This window comes from Lepidochelys kempii, chromosome 12, assembly GCF_965140285.1.
Source record: "Lepidochelys kempii isolate rLepKem1 chromosome 12, rLepKem1.hap1, whole genome shotgun sequence".
Taxonomy (NCBI): Eukaryota; Metazoa; Chordata; order Testudines; family Cheloniidae; genus Lepidochelys; species Lepidochelys kempii.
In genome coordinates, this window is record NC_136391.1 from 13,962,638 (window position 1) to 13,980,825 (window position 18,188).

The 18,188-nt window shown below is 41.1% G+C and overlaps 1 protein-coding gene across 9 annotated transcripts in view; it reads right to left on the minus strand.

Annotated features, from left to right (window-relative positions):
* Positions 1-18,188, minus strand: part of FTO (FTO alpha-ketoglutarate dependent dioxygenase) — a 327,030-nt gene that overhangs the window by 264,703 nt on the left and 44,139 nt on the right. Inside the window, exon 1 of one of the 9 annotated variants that reach the window (XM_073307609.2) lies at positions 30-59. The exons of the other annotated variants lie outside the window; for them this stretch is intronic. Within the exon in view, the coding sequence (XP_073163710.1) occupies positions 30-47 (18 nt within the window). The 5' untranslated portion in view covers positions 48-59. Of the gene's footprint in view, positions 1-29; positions 60-18,188 lie in introns of those variants that run through there. 9 annotated transcript variants of the gene reach the window in all.

Sequence of the window (18,188 nt, forward strand, 5' to 3'; positions counted from 1 at the left end):
GCCTAGTTTTTCAAATGAAAATTCCCCACCTGTGCAAACACCATCATACAGGAAAGCCAGAAGATTTGAAAGTACCTCCAAGTTACAGACCAAGACGTTGGTATGAACATGTACTGTAGATCATATTTAGACATATGATGTTACAAGAATTTCTGAACCATAAAGTATCTTTAGAAATGAAAAAAGCACAAGTTAAATTTTGCAATGTACCATATGATGTATGTATCATTCATTGAAGAGATGATATTTTTCTCACACAAATAGTCTCAATGACATCAAGGCAAGCAAGATTTGCCTCTTAATGGAGAATGTAAATTTGGATTAGGGTGTTCTCAAATAATTAGGAGAAAAGAACCATGACGCATCATTAAGGCTCTTTCTTCTGTCACTCTCAAATGTAATTTTAAAGGTGCCTATCATCTTTGCATCTAAGTGCTGAGTACAACAGATATCTCCACTTTGGAATAAGTTAAATAACAGAAGTGAAATACTTGGCTATTACAAATAATTGACATTAAATTGTTACCATGCTCTTGTAGAAATCACAGCTATCAAATTTGTTGACAGTTACAAGAGGAAGATATACAACCACAGAAATGGGTGGGCACTGCTTGAAACAGGATTAATGTGACCAAACTGAGTGACCCAAACTAACTCCAAAGAGTGATCAGTTTACAAAAAAACCTACCAAAATCTGGTGCGTGAGTTAAAGATAGCCCTGGGCATTCTCCTGCCATGCATTTCTCACATATGCAGGATGTTGCTAGAGGAAAAAAGATCAGCTTCACTACACCAAGTAATCTCTCTGGACATGAAGCAAGACCACATACACATGTAATAAGTCAGCCAGACACTTCCAAAACATAGTCTACAAATAACTATTCCTTCTAAATGTTAAGAACTATTGATTTATAGCGATGTACCAACCTTTGACCTTAAATGAGTCACGCAGCCAAAATCCCATGTAACATTTTGAAAATATAGGAGATAAAGTTTAAACAAACTAAGGGCTTGTCTACACTTACTGGAGGATCAACGCTGTGATGATCGATACATCAGCGGTAAATTTAGTGAAGACCCGTTGACGTCGCATAATGTGGACCCCGTGGTAAGTAGATCTAAGCTATGTCGATTTGAGTTACACTATTCACGTAACTCACTGCATAGCTTAAATCTTTTCCCTTTAGTGTAGACAAGGCCTAAGATGCTGAGGCCTTGTCTACTCTATGCATGAAAGTCGATCTAAGTTATGCAATTTGAGTTACGTTAATACCGCAGAGTCTACACTATGCAATGTTGACTGGAAACGCTCTCCCGCCAACTCCCCTTACTTTTCTCGATCCGGTGGAGTACAGTAGTCTATGGGAGAGCAATTGGCGGTCAATTTAGCGGGTCTTCACCACAGCGTCGATCCTCCAGTAAGTGTAGATAAGCCCTATATAAGCATGAGTGAGAAAGTGGATTGTCCTTCCACCAATACCCTCCTCACTGTTCTCTGAGCAGGATCTGCAGAGCAACGTACCCCTGGACTGAGAGGTCACTCTCATCATATGAATCATTCAGAAAAGCATTTGGATTTTTCTCTCTTTGATGTGCAGGTGACCTTTGAGAGAAATGGAGGCCTGAGATGAGTAAAGGGCCACTATTGGTCTTAAACTGGAGAATACACCAATACATCCAACACTGCAAGTAAAGGAGGAGACAGAAGACTGATTGAATGCAACAAAAAAGTCCCTGTTGATCCTGCTCAGAAAATTGCAAAGGAATAAAGGCAAAGGAGTAAGAAAAGACATCCACCTATCTGTACATAGGTGAGTAAAGCCAATGATGCCTGTCTGCTTGGCAGTTGTCATCCTCTCTCAGGTGCACTAGTTTAAGACTAGATAAAGGAAGGTGATTTACTTACCCCAGGCTGGTTGGGAGCACTGACAGTAGCAGAAGGCTCCTGCAAACACTGACTATGCAAACTGAGATATTGCAGGTGAGGAGGTGACAATGAACCCACTGAACAAGTACCAATGAAGCAGGCAGCTTATTCTTGGTCCTCTACTGAGAGCAAAGGGCTGTTTGCCTGGGTGAACTGTAGCAGAAGCTGCTGTCTACAGAAAGTTATGCTCATCCTTCAGAAAAGGGAATTCTCAGGACTTAAAAAAAAAAAAAAATCCGCACTCTGAAATCCGCACATCAAACCCTTTCCTTCAGTCCAAGCACACACCTGCCTATTCTCAACATATGATTGGAAGCATGCAGAATAAAGCAAAGATCTGTCACATCTCAGAAGAAAAAAGCATTTAGGCAGATGTTACAAAAATAATGAAGTGACCCAAGTACCATATTAATCCTCTTGTCACATATTCTTAACCGTTCATCATCCTGTTCTCTGTTATTTTCACATAAAATCTTGCATAAATCTTTGATGGTTTTTTTCATATATGCTGTATGGGAATAGGAGCCTCCTACACAATTAAACTATGAATAATTCTAGAGTATGGATACCAACCCATGAACATAAGCTATTTATTTTCTGTACAGGTGATTAAAAGGTATTTTGAAATTCCATAAAGGGCCAGACCATGGCCCATCCTGCATGTCAACACAAGGCAGCAAGAGGGGGTGTAAGACTAGATTGTTGCCACTTCCGCACAGGGAGAATGGATGCTCAATAAAGCCTCTATGTCCCCACCTTTGCACAGGTGGGTGGAACGTGGCAAGAGAGGATGGAGTCTTGACTCCATACCCCAACAGTCCTAGCAGTATAACTATGGCAGTGCTTTGGGGAACAGACACTGTGACAAGCACAGATCTGTTGCAATGTACCACCTCCTCAGAGCATAGGATGTAGGTGATCTTGTGACTCCCCAAGTCACAATCTCACTCCTGGGTTGCTCCAGAAGCAGCGAAACAAATGCACTGCCTCTTACCAAGGGCAGAATCACAAACTGACAGCTTAGTCCAACATTTATTTAATAAATATTTTGAAAGAAGCATTCCAGTTAGTTTGGTAACTTTCCAAGACTCTGTTGTTAGATAAATTAAAGTCCCATTTTCTTATGAAGGTTTCTTGACATAGGTACTGATTATTATAATGAGTTTTGATTGTAATGTCATTAGTTCATGTTTAATGTCATTGAGGCGTGTGTACTTTAAGTCCTTTTAGTTTACTCTTTCAAATCTGTAACTATTGAAAATGTGCTTGTTTTGACTTGTCTGATAGAAAGTAAATACTACTAATTGCAAAGTAACAATTCTGCATATTCAGATTCATCCATACTTGTAAATTAATTTAATTTTCTAAATCACAACCTAACTCATGTTATAATGACCTTCAGTCCGTAATCTAACTGCTGCCTAAATTTTATTTGGATTATTCATTTTTTTAAATGAAGAGATGAGATACTCCTAAACATATTCCCCCAAGATGTCATGACCTTAAAATAGGGAAAGACAGAGATAAGAGAGATGAGAATTTAATCCAGACAGAGTTTCTCACCTGACTGCCTGAATCTCCCTTTTCCTTAGGCACATGGGAACAGGCAAGTGTTGGACTGCAGCAGAAAGCGCAAATGGGAAAACACAACAACCGTTGGCATGTTCCCCATTTTGAGAGCCCACAGAAATCCCTTGGTGTGAATTCCATGCATTCTGAGGTCATAATGAAGCAGTTAGAGGGGCAGTGAGACACAGCTGTATTAACTGCTATCTGTGTGTTTTACTAGAGTTGCCAGTCATCTGGTTTTCTACTGGAATGCCCAGTCAAAAAGGGACCATGGTGGCTCCGCTCAGCACTGCTGACACGGCTGTTAAAAGTCTGGTTGGCGGCGCAGCAGGCTCCCTTCCTGCCCTGGCTCCATGTGGCTTCCAGAAGTGGCCAGCATGTCCGGCTCCTAAGTGCAGGGGTGGCCACGGGGGCTCCAGGTGCTGCCCCCGCCCCCAGCACTGGCTCCGCAGCTCCCACTGGCTGGGAACTGTGGCCAATGGGAGCTGTGGGGGTAGTGCCTGCAGGCGAGGGCAGCACGTGGAGCCAGCCTGGCTATCCCTGCACCTAGGCGCCAGTTGACATGTCATCATTTCCAGATGCCACCTCAAATACGCGTCACCTGGAGCCTGCACCCTGGAACCCCTCCTGCGCACCAACTGCCTGCCCCGGCCCTGAGCTTCCTTCTATATTCCAAACCTCTCTGCCCCAGCCCGGAGCCCCCTCCTACACCCCAAACCACTCATCCCTGGCCCCACCCCAGAGCCCATACCCTCTGCCCCAGCCTGGTGAAAATGAGCAAGTGAGCGAGGGAGGGGAGAGCAAGCGACAGAGAGAATGGGGAAGAAGTGAGCAGGGTGCAGGGCCTTGGGGAAGGGGTAGGGCAGAGGGCGTTCAGTTTTCTGCAATCAATCAGAACGTTGGTAACCCAAGGTTTTACACTCCTCTGGGAAGAGAAGAATTAATTAGGCCCCAGTTCAGCAAAACACTTAAGTACATCCTTAAGTTTAATTGACTTTAATGATGCGTTACTGAGGAGAGGGAATGGGGGGAAGGAGAACCTACAGAAGCAAAAATCCCATGGAAGGTACTACCAGAGAGAGGTGGGGGCCTGTCATCAGCATGAAAGGAAAGTCCATCCCCAGAGATGGCATTGCTTAGTCAGCCTTGTGTTTTGTCTTCCCATAGGGCCTTGGAAATTGTGAGGGATGTAGGCTGTGTCCGTGTCCCCACCCTGAGAATGCAAACGCCTCTCCCCTGGAGAGGAAGACGGCCCCAACTCCATGAAGCAAACTCCTCTGAGTTTTCAAACGTGTCTCTCCCACACTCACCTTTGGTGCTTCCCACAGGAGGAGCCATCAGTCCCTTTTAAAGCTGCAGTTGAATATGAATGTTCCCTCAGATTATATATAAAACCAGAATATGTTACCTAAACAGTCTCACTGCTCAAATGTTGTCAGGTTGGATGGATTTATAAAATGAAGATAGGATAGTTATATGGGCAGTACTTAAAAACTTTTTAATACACTGCCAAGCCCTCCCTAGAAAGGCTCCCTTACTTTACAAGGTCTTTCTCAAATTTGACCCAAAAATGTCTTACATTTTAAAAAAATAACATTTTAAAAACCTGAAACATAAGGCCTAAAACCCCAAGATGTTTTGTACTGATATGTCATTTGCCCCCATTACCTACAACTGTTCTTATTACTTGCAGTTAACAGTCTAGTTGGGGGGAAAGGAAAGAGGGGAGAAGGGAGGACTTAACAGTACCATACACATGCAAAGCTGGAAATCTAAGTTGAAGATGAAGTCCATTATAGATGATGTCCACTAATTATACACAAAACATAATATATGAGGTTATAAAACTACTTCTGGTTTCACAGTTTGATATATCATTTGTAAAATTCAATCCAACCTCAAACTTGGCATAAAAGTTCTCAGATCTTGACCTTTGATATTTGTTTTTATATTTTAATTGGATTTAAAGTTACAGTTGTCAATAAAAGATCTTATTAGTTTAAGAAGTTTGTTTTTACTCATGTAATATAAAATAAAGGTCTGATCTGCATAGAACATAGCCTACACATTCAAAATCTTTGCAAAGGCCATGTTTACGTTAGATGCACTCCAACTATCCTTTTGTGCTAATACACTCTCTTTACTCATGTGTGATCAACATTGGACCCAGTAATTATGGACATTGTGTTAGCTGAAAAGTTTTCAGCTTCTGCTGTGATTACTCTCAACAGATGGCTTACAGAAATCTGGCAAGTCTTAGCAATGCAAAACAATTAGTCTTAAGAATGATCCATACAGTAGATATATGAGCACATGGATTCCTTTAATCACTTATGCTGAAGACAGGAGCTGAATTCTAAAAAGTCTTCAAAAAACCCCTTTCCTCATTAAGATCTTATGAACTCCTATTTGTTTTGTTCCCAGTATACATCACCCATGTGTCTTCATTTTCTAATTGCCTTGACCAACTCTTTTTGCGGGGTCCTCTTTCCTTTCCCGTTTTCTATAGAAATCCCACTTGGCTCTGTGCTTGGCCTTCTCGCCTCCCTTTACAATTTCAGTATGGGTGTCATCTTCTTAAACAGCTTCATCTACCATCTGTATGTTTACCTTCCCACCCCTAAGCAACTTCTCTTCAAATAATCCCGAATCTTGGCATGTACCTCAGACATTTCCTCTTGGATGTGGAAGTCTCACGGTCAATTTAGATATAACATGGACAGTCCTGAACTTCTAATCTTTCCTCCAAAGGCCTTCCTCATTCTCTGTATCTGAAGACAAAACAACCCTCCTCTGTCATTCAGGCCTGCAATCTGGAGAGCGGGAGCTGTTTGACTCCTTCCATTCCTCCCACCTTTCATATGCAGGATGCCTCCAAATCTGGCTGCTTCTTCCAAAGAAACATTTCTAAAATCCAAACTATTCTTTGGGCCCACACAGCAGGTCCACTAGCCCTTCTCATTAAATGTTTATTGTTACTGTAGGTGTATAAATAAAAATGTTTTGCAATTAATGGGCCTTATTTGCTTCTCACTTACATCAGTTTCAAACCATTGTAACTCTACTGCAGGGTTCAGAGTAGCAGCCGTTAGTGTTAGTCTGTATTCACAAAAAGAAAAGGAGTACTTGTATTTTCACACTGCATGCATCCGATGAAGTGAGCTATAGCTCACAAAAGCTTAGGCTCAAATAAATTGGTTAGTCTCTAAGGTGCCAAAAGTGCTCCTTTTCTTTCTACTGCAGGGGTGGCCAACCTGAGCCTGAGAAGGAGCCAGAATCTACCAATGTACATTGCCAAAGAGCCACAGTAATACATCAGCAGCCCCCCATCAGCTCCTCCCCCCACCGCTCCCAGCGCCTCCTGCCCACTGGCAGCCCCGCCGATCAGCGCCTCCCTCTCTCCCCGACCTCTCAATCAGCAGTTTCGTGGCGTGAAGGAGGCTCTGGGTGGGATGGGGAGGAGCGAGGGCACAGCAGGTAATGAGGAGGCGGTGGGAAGGGATGGAGTGGGCAGGGCCTGTGGCAGAGCCAGGGGTTAAGCAGTGAGCACCCCCCGGCCCGTTGGAAAGTTGGAACCTGTAGCTCCAGCCCCGGAGTCGGTCCCTATACAAGGCGCCGCATACTAACTTCTGAAGAGCCGCATGTGGCTCCAGAGCCACAGGTTGGCCACCCCTGCTCTACTGCATTCAACTGAGTCAATTTCTGACTTACACTGTTGTGACAAGAGAAAATCAGGCCCACTGCATATAGCAATTTTCATCCATGGATCTGAAGAAAATGTAATGAATTTTGTCTCATTATCCTTATAAGGCACAGTAAGTTAAATGTAGATTTTCATAGATGAGTACAGAGAGGTCTAGCAACTTACTCAAGTTCACACAATTAGCGATATAATGGAGAAAAGTGAATCTTCAAAAAGTGCAGGCAAAAATGTTATTTGCCTTTCACTCCTCCTTTGGGGGCCTGATTCAAACCCCACTGAAGTTAATGGAAAGACTACCAATAGATCAGACCTCAGACAAACACATTCTTGGATCACAGTCTCTCTTGGGTTCATGGCTTAAAATCCCATGTAACCTCATAGACTGTACAATACAGTACAGTCACTGTTCCATTTGGGACAAGTTCAGTGCTAACTTGAAAGAAGCAGGTATGATTTTCTTTTTATATTTACAGGATACTGACAAATTGAATTAAAAAAAAATCTCAGTTTCTGATAAACAGCATTTTAAAAAATAAATCCTGAAACTAGATTTTAAAATTCCTGAAAAAACAAAACAGCTTTTTTTGCTCCCCTGAATATGAGTCTTTTAGCACAGGAAAAAACTGACTGTAACTGTGAAACTGACTATACCCAAAATACTATCAAATCGCACAAAGTAAGCAAACTAAAAATAAGTTTTCTTCTCCTATCTTCCTTTTATAATATTAGATGTAATTTGCAATTATAGTAGTTACAAAGACTTCAGGTAGAAGCATGATTTTCAAGGTGACAGTGATTCTTTAACCTGGTTAGTTGGTGTTACCTATTAAAACTTTATAGTAACAGATCATTCAAATGGTTCACTGAATCCAGTTCAGTCAGAAATGAATCTTTAACAATAAAAAATGCATTCTAGAAATGTACTGTTGCTGTTTGTACTTTTCTATATAGTGCATTATCACAAAGAAAATTTCAGATAATTTCTTCTCTTTTCCATTTTGATTCAAATGCAGTTATATTTTCAATTTTCTTTCATTATAATCAGATTAACCAACAGTTACACTATCTGTGCTACCTTTCTTCCTATAATCTAATCTGTCAAAAAATACTGGCAGATATAACACCACAAATTGCACTGTACTTAGGGCAGTACAGCTCACCTTCCCTCCCACTATCATATGTCAAACAGGCTTTATCGGTTCTTAAGGCCAAGAACCACATGACTCCATCTAGACTAATATGAATTAAAATTCATGATCTAGAGTTATCTAAAAAATACTTAATGGTTCATAACTTGAGTTCCCAAATTGCACTCCATTTCCAAATATTTTTTGGTTTATGTAATCATCGTTCATTTTACTGTCCCATTAAACAAACTAGTTAGATTACGGAGTATATAGGACCTTATTAACTGATTGGGTCATAGAGGGAGGGAAAAAAAGTAATATACAGACTATAGGATTTCAAACAAAAATCTTTGTTCTAATACCAGTATTTATAACTGAGCAGCTGTCTAAAGACTGATATTCCTTCCTGCTAAGGTACTGTTTGGCTTTGCTTACTGAGTCCAAGCTCTCTACCCCTTCTCATAAATCAGCAGGCCCACATTCTGGTGTTCTCTCTCTCTCTCTCACACACACACACACACAAAGCCCAGTCATGCATATGCACAACATACTTGACTGATGTAACTGAACTCAGAGTTAATTTATGCATTGAAACAGCTTAGCTATGTGTGAAAAATGTCTGCTATCAGTATCCCCTCTCAGTGGCCTGACTTGATATGTTAAGGGTCCTCTAATTGTTGTTTTAACCTAAGGGAACATTGTTCTTTTGCCAGTAGCTGTTAATGAAAAGGGACTGGCAATCTTCTTGCCCAGTTGAGTGTTAGATTTGTCACACATGATTTAGCACTTTAAGTAATTATAATAGGAAGTTGAAATGATAAATCATTCAAACATGGCCTCTTTTTGCTGATAGAATGCCCCTGAGCTCCACCCCAGCAGACCCTATCAATAAACTGTTGGCATCACTGCAAGCACCTTGACAGCATCATCCATTTTTTGGTCCCTTTACCATTCGGCATCCACCTTCAGCAGGTACAGACTGGTTACTGGATCAGCTCTACACTGGTGGAAAGCAAGCAAACTTCTTGCTTTGGGAAAATTAATTACCTACCTTTATAGAGATTCCAACATCTATTAATCGTTCTTCAGACTCGTATGTGTGCGTGTGAGAGAGCGCGCACACGTTCGTTCAGGGTGAGAGGGCTTTTATATTTTTGGACGAACATGGCTTTTTTTTTTTTTTTTTTTTTTTGGTGAATTGTGAAGGATCTGAAAAGAGCAAAGACTAAGGACTATTTTTGCTTGGCTTTCTTCCCACCGTTTCATTGAAAGACAGTCAAACAGATGCTGAGAAACTAAATACAATATATACCACTTAACTAGGCAGAGCGTTATCAGGATATCTCCCCGGGAACTAAATTAGCTTAATGACAGTAAATGGAAATGGTTTCTACTTAATCCAGATAATTGTAGCAAAAATTCCTCTTAACAGCCAATGCCAAAGAGCTAAATAGTGTTTGACCAGGTGTTAAATATAGGTGTGAAATGCTAAGCACCAGTCTTAACACAGAACATGCCAAGCAATAATTAAAAAAAAAAAACAGATCAAATAAAGATAAAATACCGTAATTATAATTCTTCCTCTTGTATTTTTATTCCACAAAGAGTTCTACTCCATTTTAAGTGGGAAACAAGATGGTGTTGTGGTTAAGACGAAAGGTAGATAGTTAGGGGATCACAGTTCTATTCCTGTCGCTGTCATACACTGACTTTAGGCAAAAAGAAAAGGAGTACTTGTGGCACCTTAGAGACTAACCAATTTATCTGAGCATAAGCTTTTGTGAGCTATAGCTCACTTCATCGGATGCGTACTGTGGAAAGTGTAGAAGATAGTATGAATCCGATGAAGTGAGCTGTAGCTCACGAAAGCTTATGCTCAAATAAACTGGTTAGTCTCTAAGGTGCCACAAGTACTCCTTTTCTTTTTGCGAATACAGACTAACACGGCTGTTACTCTGAAACCTGGCTTTAGGCAAGTCACTTAACTCCTCTATGCCTCTGTTTTTCCTCATCTGTAAAATGCTGGGAGTGGGTGGGAGATATTTCCCTAACAAGTCACTGTGAAGACAACATTAGTGTTTGTAAAACACTTTGAGATCATTGGACTGACGGTGCTAGAAATGGACAAAACATTATTATAATATAATATTATTTAGTCTCTTCAACTGATCAAGCAGTTCACTTTTTTTTTTAATGGCTTCTTCTCTTGAGCAAGGTTATTTCTTAAAGTGTACACACATCTCCAGTGGATGTTCTGATTTGCACCCAGACAGGAATAGGTGCAAATTCCACATGCATGTAAGCATGTTGGCACAGGCAAAAGCATACTTGCACTTTTTGAAAAACCTAGTCTTCAGCAGGAGAGCTCCCTAAGCAAAAAGCCAGGGTGTGCAGGAGGTGCTCAATTAAGTGAATATATTAAAATTTTAATACAGATTTAGGCTTGCTAAAGGCTTAACACTTAACAACGGATGCTTTTTGGCATCACAATCTGTGATGGTCTCACATTCTTATACAACAGCCACCATCTTGCTGACACACCAGAACTAAAACCATGTGTTGCTATAGCAAAGAGCCAGAGTCTCTAGATGGTGTTATAACAGACTCCTCTCCTTTGCAGATCAGACACAGAGGGGAATTTGGAACACAGACTCACTGATGGGTTATGCTAATACAAAATTTCTCTGATGAATTCCCATTCCATTGATAAATTTGTGCATAACAACACAGTGAGATTAGTGTTAAAGTTTGGAGATGGTTAACTAAAAGTGCACTTGGCCTCAATTCTGAGCTGGTATTTGTACGTTCTTTTCTAAGAAAATGAAGGGCAAACCTTTGAAGAAAACCAAGAAGAATCTCAAAGAAGCCAAAAATTAGGTTTTCATCCTAGAATGCAAGTTCTTCAGAGCAGGAACCAACTCTGCCGATGTGTTTTTACATTGCCTCACAAAATGGGGCCTTGATCCTGATAACTGACCTCTGGATACTACTGCAATACAAATAAATGATAATGGTAATAAAAAATTTATTAAGTGATATACTATTGCTGTAGCAGCCACTGTGGAAGCTTGTGTGGAAGCATACAGCAGAAGCAGCCAGGTATCTGGACTGTGGAGGACAGTGGAAAGAAAAATGCCTCTGGGTCCCTGGGGGAGTGCAATCAACTGTGGACTCTTACAAGATGCAGCACCTCCACCCACTGGAGGGATGAGGGGGGATGAGAAGACCACAGCCATGCCGCTTTGGAGTTTGGAGTAACTAGCTCTGCTGACTAAACTAATATCCCTCTGCACTTCGCATTTAAGAAGGGCAAATACCAGGATTCTGCCTGCACCCTGTGCTGTTTGTTGCTCTGTGTGCCCCCTCACCACTTTACAGGCTCATACATGAGCCACTACAAGTAGCCCAAAGGCTTTACCATATGATGAAATCAGATAACATCCATTATTGCAGAATTATTAGAACAAGGTCCAGATTTAGGGAGATGCAACCAGTTTCTCTGCAGCCCCCAGAAAATATTGAGTTCAGTTGAGAATCCAGGACTGTTTTTATGACTGATAACAACAACAAAAGGATCTGAAGTCTAATACGAGTATGTTTAAAAAACAAAACACTAAAGATTTTTTTTAATCATCTGAGACTTACATATTATTTAAAAGACCTCGCACTCAAAAATAAATGAAATAAAATGAGTTTAGGAAATATCTACACATTTTAAAGGACCCCAGTTTGATATGAAGTGTGATTTTCAAAGTCCCCTGGATAACAAAGCTAAAGATAGTGTTAATGTATAAACAGCAGGTGCTAAGTGCACATGCTTGTGCCCACACCATCAGCTAAAGGGGAGATCAATAAGCAGCCAGAGCATTAAATTTCACATACTGTAACTGTCATGCCCATTACATAGTATTTGAACATCTTCACAGCATTACAAAATTGTTGGCTCTCGACATTTTCTCTCTGAGGTAAATTTGAAATTATTTTCCATGGATTTCACTTGCCCAGTAAGGTTATAAAGCCAGGTGCCACAATTTTAGCAAAACATGTAGAACTTCACAGCTTTCCACAGACAGAACCCCTTGATAATTTATCTCATTTATTTTATTTTATTTTTGGGGTTGACGGTTGAAATATTTATGATGTGTTATACTGAACATCTTAAAAACAATGTATTATCAAATTACATTGGGTGTGGAGGAAGAGACCCACTCTTAACACTTTTGGGGCAGGCCTATGGTACATTTTTGGGGTTCCTCCTGCCCATACATAACTGATTCCCATCTAACACAAATACTCCACAATGCATATAGCTAGCCTAAGATTTTGAGGGGCCTTGTGAGATGATACTATGCAAAATGCCCCAAAATTAACAGACTCATTTTACTTTAAGAGTGGGGGGTGGGGGGGGGGGAAGAAGAGATAGTTGGGAAACAGCCAGCATGTTAGGTCTCGTTGGGCCTCTGCTGCAGAAGTGGAGCCCAGCTGCTTACTCTCTTCAATACTTGTGATTAAGTTGTTCTTGAAAAAAGGACTTTATTTTTTTTTTTTTTAATGGAAATAGATTCTAACTGAAATGTCTCTAAAATCAAAGGTGCCTTTGGCCCCAGACTTCACTGGTGGTGCAGTTCTCAAAAAAAGGCTTTGAATGGTAACTTGGCCACAAACTCACGACCATGGTTCCATAAAAACAGGTCTTCTGCAAAGTGTCTGCACCTTCTAAAGAAATAGGACAATCACTGCAGAGATTATGTATTTTCTAAACTACACAGATGTACAGTGTGCATATAACTTATTTCCATATGAATGCTTTTCAATGGCATACTAACCGATGGTTTGCAGGAAATCAGGCACTTGGGGCCTGATCAAAAACCCTTTCACGTTGATAGGAGCTTTTCCACGTATTTTAAAGGCCTTTGGATCAGGCTCTTGAGGCATAATTACAGAATTCATTTACAAATAAATCTATATAAAAAAAAACAATGTGAAAATGACATGACTGTCAATCTAGGTAAAGCTAATATGCTCATCACCATTCATGCAAGTGTGCGAAAGTTTTTCATCAGTCATTCACATATAGATTTATGTATATGTTACATGCAGAGAAAAATGCTAAGTTTTATAAACATAACAATTCAAGTATTTTTTCACATATGATATGTATTATACATTAGGTCTCAAATATCAGATTGTACCATATGCCAGGCCATAGAATATGGTGCACATCTACAATAAATACTTCCCAATATATTTATAATAGGAGCCACTTTTATATTAGTTAATCTGTTCTTATAATAATTGTGAGATACATAAAGCATATGCTATTTAGAATGGATATCAATTATATCTATATTTCTTCCATGTGGGCAGAAACAGTCATATTGATAACATATATCAAATGCTATCACTATGTTAAGGCAAGAGAAGTAACCTTCCAGTCCTGTGTTCTGAAGGTAGGTACTGAACTCTGTCTATTCCTCGTGCCCATGGTCTGGTTCTATCTATCCACAATTGGTAAACAGATAGATAGTATTTACCAGCTCTTTGAGCACTGCATTTGTTTCCCCCCCCCAACTCAATAAGGCCTCTAGTTTAGCACATACCTTCTCCTCTGACTGACCTTGTCTGACTGGCACCTGAAGAACCACATTCCACCACTGCCACTCTGCTGGGCCTTCACAAGTAAACACGTACTTGTCTATTTTTTGGTTTTTAAAAAGAGAAGCAGCATGATCTGGAGGAATGAGTGCAACAAAGAATGTCAGGAAGTCTGGAGATCTGATCTAGGCTCTGCAACTGACTTACTGTGCCACCCTGGGGAACTCATTTTTCCTCTGTTTCCCCATCTGTAAAATGGTGATGATGATGCTTACCTACAATACCTAGCTCAGAAGAGAGTTGTGAGATTCATGTTCATATATTGCTTAGAACATACACTGCACTATTTTAATGCTAAATATAACTTACTGTGATTGGAAATAATTATTTAATTTTCCTTTACATGCCTGGATGGTTTGAGATCCTAAAACACCATTATTTAGTTTATAGTGCACTGAGAGGCGAAATACAAAAGAGCATTGAACTATTAGGAAAGAGATATAACTGTTAAGACATTTGCTGTGTGCCAAACCAAGACATTCCATAATACAAAGGAATCACTCTTTAACAACTTGCTTAAGAATACATCTGTTGCACAACAAAGTTAGGCGTTATTGCTTCTTAAAAGAATGCTGTTTTATTAATCACAATAAACCAACCTAGACACCTGGGAAGAAAAATTAAACATTTAGCTCCCAGTTTTCTATTTTATTACTTGAATGTTTAGGGGCCTATAGGCAAGAGAGAACAAAGTAATCAAACCCACATTCCCTCCCAGCTAGGATTTCACAGAAATGCTGATTGGCTCCTTCCATCCCTCAGCACCATAAAAATGCAGTAGGGGTAGGAGGGATGGCCATTGAAGGGTAGAAGACAGAGGGAGGTGTGAAAAGCCATTTTCAGAGAGATCCCTGGCCAGATGCACAGAAAAACTCCTTCATGATCTTACCTACCTCCCTGCACCCCTTCCCCCATTAGTGGTAACATGACAGACTAAGTAGTCCTTTTGCCATTAATACAAAGGTCATATCTGTGCTTTGTGCACAAGGGGTCACACAACATGAAAGGGAGGTAATGTAGCTCTGACCAGCATTTTGACCATACTTTCAGTACTTATTTAGATATACAGAAATTCCATCCTCAAGACGGGGACACATGCTTAAGCCAGCTGGTCCCGGACTCTTCCCTCCTCCTTCCCACTCTCAGAAATGCTGTGTGGAGTTTCTACAGATGACAAACTGACAGGCTCACAGAGAAGGGATAGGTTTCAGAGTAGCAGCCGTGTTAGTCTGTATCCGCAAAAAGAAAAGGAGTACTTGTGGCACCTTAGAGACTAACAAATTTATTAGAGCATAAGCTTTCGTGATCTTTTCCCACCACAGTCCTCTGTCCTATTTTACCAGGTTTTGCTCCCTACAGTGGAGCAAACTAAATTTTGTACTACTGTATATTTTAACTGACTGTCAAATTTAACAAACCAACAAACACCAGGAAACAGTACTGGCTCACTTGAGTGTAGTTGAGAGCCATACGCCGAACAAAGTGAAAGCAGGGCTGCCAAGATGACCTGCTGCAGACGCAGAAATGTGTCAAAGGATGATAAGAAAACAGTATTTCCCATCCAGCTGCTCAATGCTTCATGACGTATGCTTCGCCAGCAAAAGCACTGTGCTCATCAGCCTGCAGTATACTTCACCTTATTGGATCATTAGGACCACAGCACTTAGCAATCCTACCACAGGCTCACTACTTTCTCCCAGCCCTGAACTGTGTCTCTTTAGGACTGACCCCAAAAAGAGGTTTACATGGCCTCACGTGCAGAAGTAGGACAAGTCACACACTGAATATCTGACTCCTTTACTTTTTCTGGTTTAGTTTTAATATCACAAAGAGATGTGTCAAATAGTGGAGTAAGATTATATAATCAACTAGCAATAGGATAAACTAAAATAACATGTTTAAAGAAAAAAAGGCAACATGTTTTAACAGGATGCCAGACTTTTGTAAGCAGCATGGATCTGCCAGGCTCCTTTGTTGTTGAGTTATCCTGATATCTGGTGCTTGAATTCTTCATGAAGATGCAGTGTAATTACTGCTGAGTCCTACTAGCAGGTGGAACTTGTTAGCGCCACCAAGGATATCAGTGGGGTTGGAGTATATATATGGACAGAGAAGTCCTGTACGGAAATCTTAGCAACAACCAAGCTTAGGGACAAAACTTAGGCTGAACTTTATATTTGGTGGTTGTTATTTGAGTTTCTGCTAAAGCCAAACCCCTGGGAAGCATTAAGTCTAGGTTTCAGAGTAGCAGCCGTGTTAGTCTGTATTCACAAAAAGAAAAGGAGTACCTGTGGCACCTTAGAGACTAACCAATTTATTTGAGCATGAGCTTTCGTGAGCTACAGCTCACTTCACCGGATGCATCTGATGAAGTGAGCTGTAGCTCACGAAAGCTTATGCTCAAATAAATTGGTTAGTCTCTAAGCCCTGGTCTACACTAGGAGTTGAGGTCAAATTTAGCAGCGTTAAATCGATTTAACCCTGCACCCGTCCACACGACGAAGCCCTTTTTTTCGACTTAAAGGACTCTTAAAATCGATTTCCTTACTCCACCCCTGACAAGGGGATTAGCGCTTAAATCGGCCTTGCCGGGTCGAATTTGGGGTACTGTGAACGCAATTAGACGGTATTGGCCTCCGGGAGCTATCCCAGAGTGCTCTATTGTGACCACTCTGGACAGCACTCTCAACTCAGATGCACTGGCGCCCGGTTAAAAGAGCACCCAGGACTACGTCGATGACGGCCACCGGTCATACTGCACTGTCTGCTGCCAAAACGCAATAAACTGCTGCTGTGTAGCAATGCAGTACCACGTCTGCCAGCACCCAAGAGACATACGGTGACGGTGAGCTGAGCGGGCTCCATGCTTGCTGTGGTATGGCGTCTGCATAGGTAACTCAAGAAAAAAGGTGCAAAACAATGGTCTGCCCTTGCTTTCATGGAGGGAGGGAGGGAACGGGGGCCTGACAATTTGTACCCGGAACCACCCATGACAATGTTTTAGCCCCATCAGGCAGTGGGATTTCTACCCAGAATTCAAATGGGCAGCGGAGGCTGCGGGAACTGTGGGATAGCTACCCACAGTGCAACACTCCAGAAGTCGACGGTTGCTTTGGTACTGTGGACACACTCCGCCGACTACATGCACTTAGAGCATTTGTGTGGGGGGACACACAATCAACTGTATAAAAACGCTTTCTACAAAACCGAATTCTATAAATTCGACCTAATTTCGTAGTGTAGACATACCCTAAGGAGCCACAAGTACTCCTTTTCTTTTTATTAAATCTAGGGTATATATGGCGCGTTTAAACTTCTTGTCATCACTTTTCAAAGCTCTACATAATTCTGGCTCTCCCTACTTATTTTCCATTGTCAAGCTTTGTGTTGTCCTCCCCTCCACTCTGCTAGCGCTCTCACTTTCATCCACCCTTATGGCAGATTCTCTCACAGTCTCTTCCTGCTCATTTTCTATGCAGTCACCTGCATGGCATAACCTCTCTGAGCTCATCAACAGGCTCCTGACCCAAAAAGCCACTTCTGCCATGCTGCCTAAAGTGAATTTAGTCGCCTTTTATATAAATTTTCTCTTTTTTCTTCTCTTTAAACTGTGAGTTCCTTGGAGCAGGGACCATCCTTCTTAAATGCTGTGAAACTGTGTGGTACACAGTGAGCACTACCATAAATATATACCAGTGCATTTTGTTTAGGGTATGGTGGACTCTACATCTGCTCACAGGAGTACAAAACTTACATAAACAGCAAGCAATATTTTACATTGTATAGCAACTTTCATCCTAATGGAGCCCAGAACACTTTGTAAGCAACAGGATATACCATAGACACCACAGAACCACAACCAGAATTAGGTAAAGGGAAGCAGTCAGACGGTCGTCTAGCACTCTGCCCAACTGTGTGTTAAGGAGTGATTCTGTCCAAGTATACAAAGGCTAACCTCCCTGCCCTTATGAAAAGGTCCACGGAATCTTTAATGCTCACGAACCTACTCAACTTTTAAAAACACATGTCAGAGACTTGCAGTCAGCAAATTGCACTTTACTCAGAACGTCTTGAATCAACCTTGCTGTGATCTGATCCGGCGGTTCTGCAAGTCTAGGTGCTCTTAACCTAAAGTCACAAAACTAGGCCACCATTCCACATATACTATGCACTTATAAGTAATAGCCATCCAGGTGACAGCAGCTTA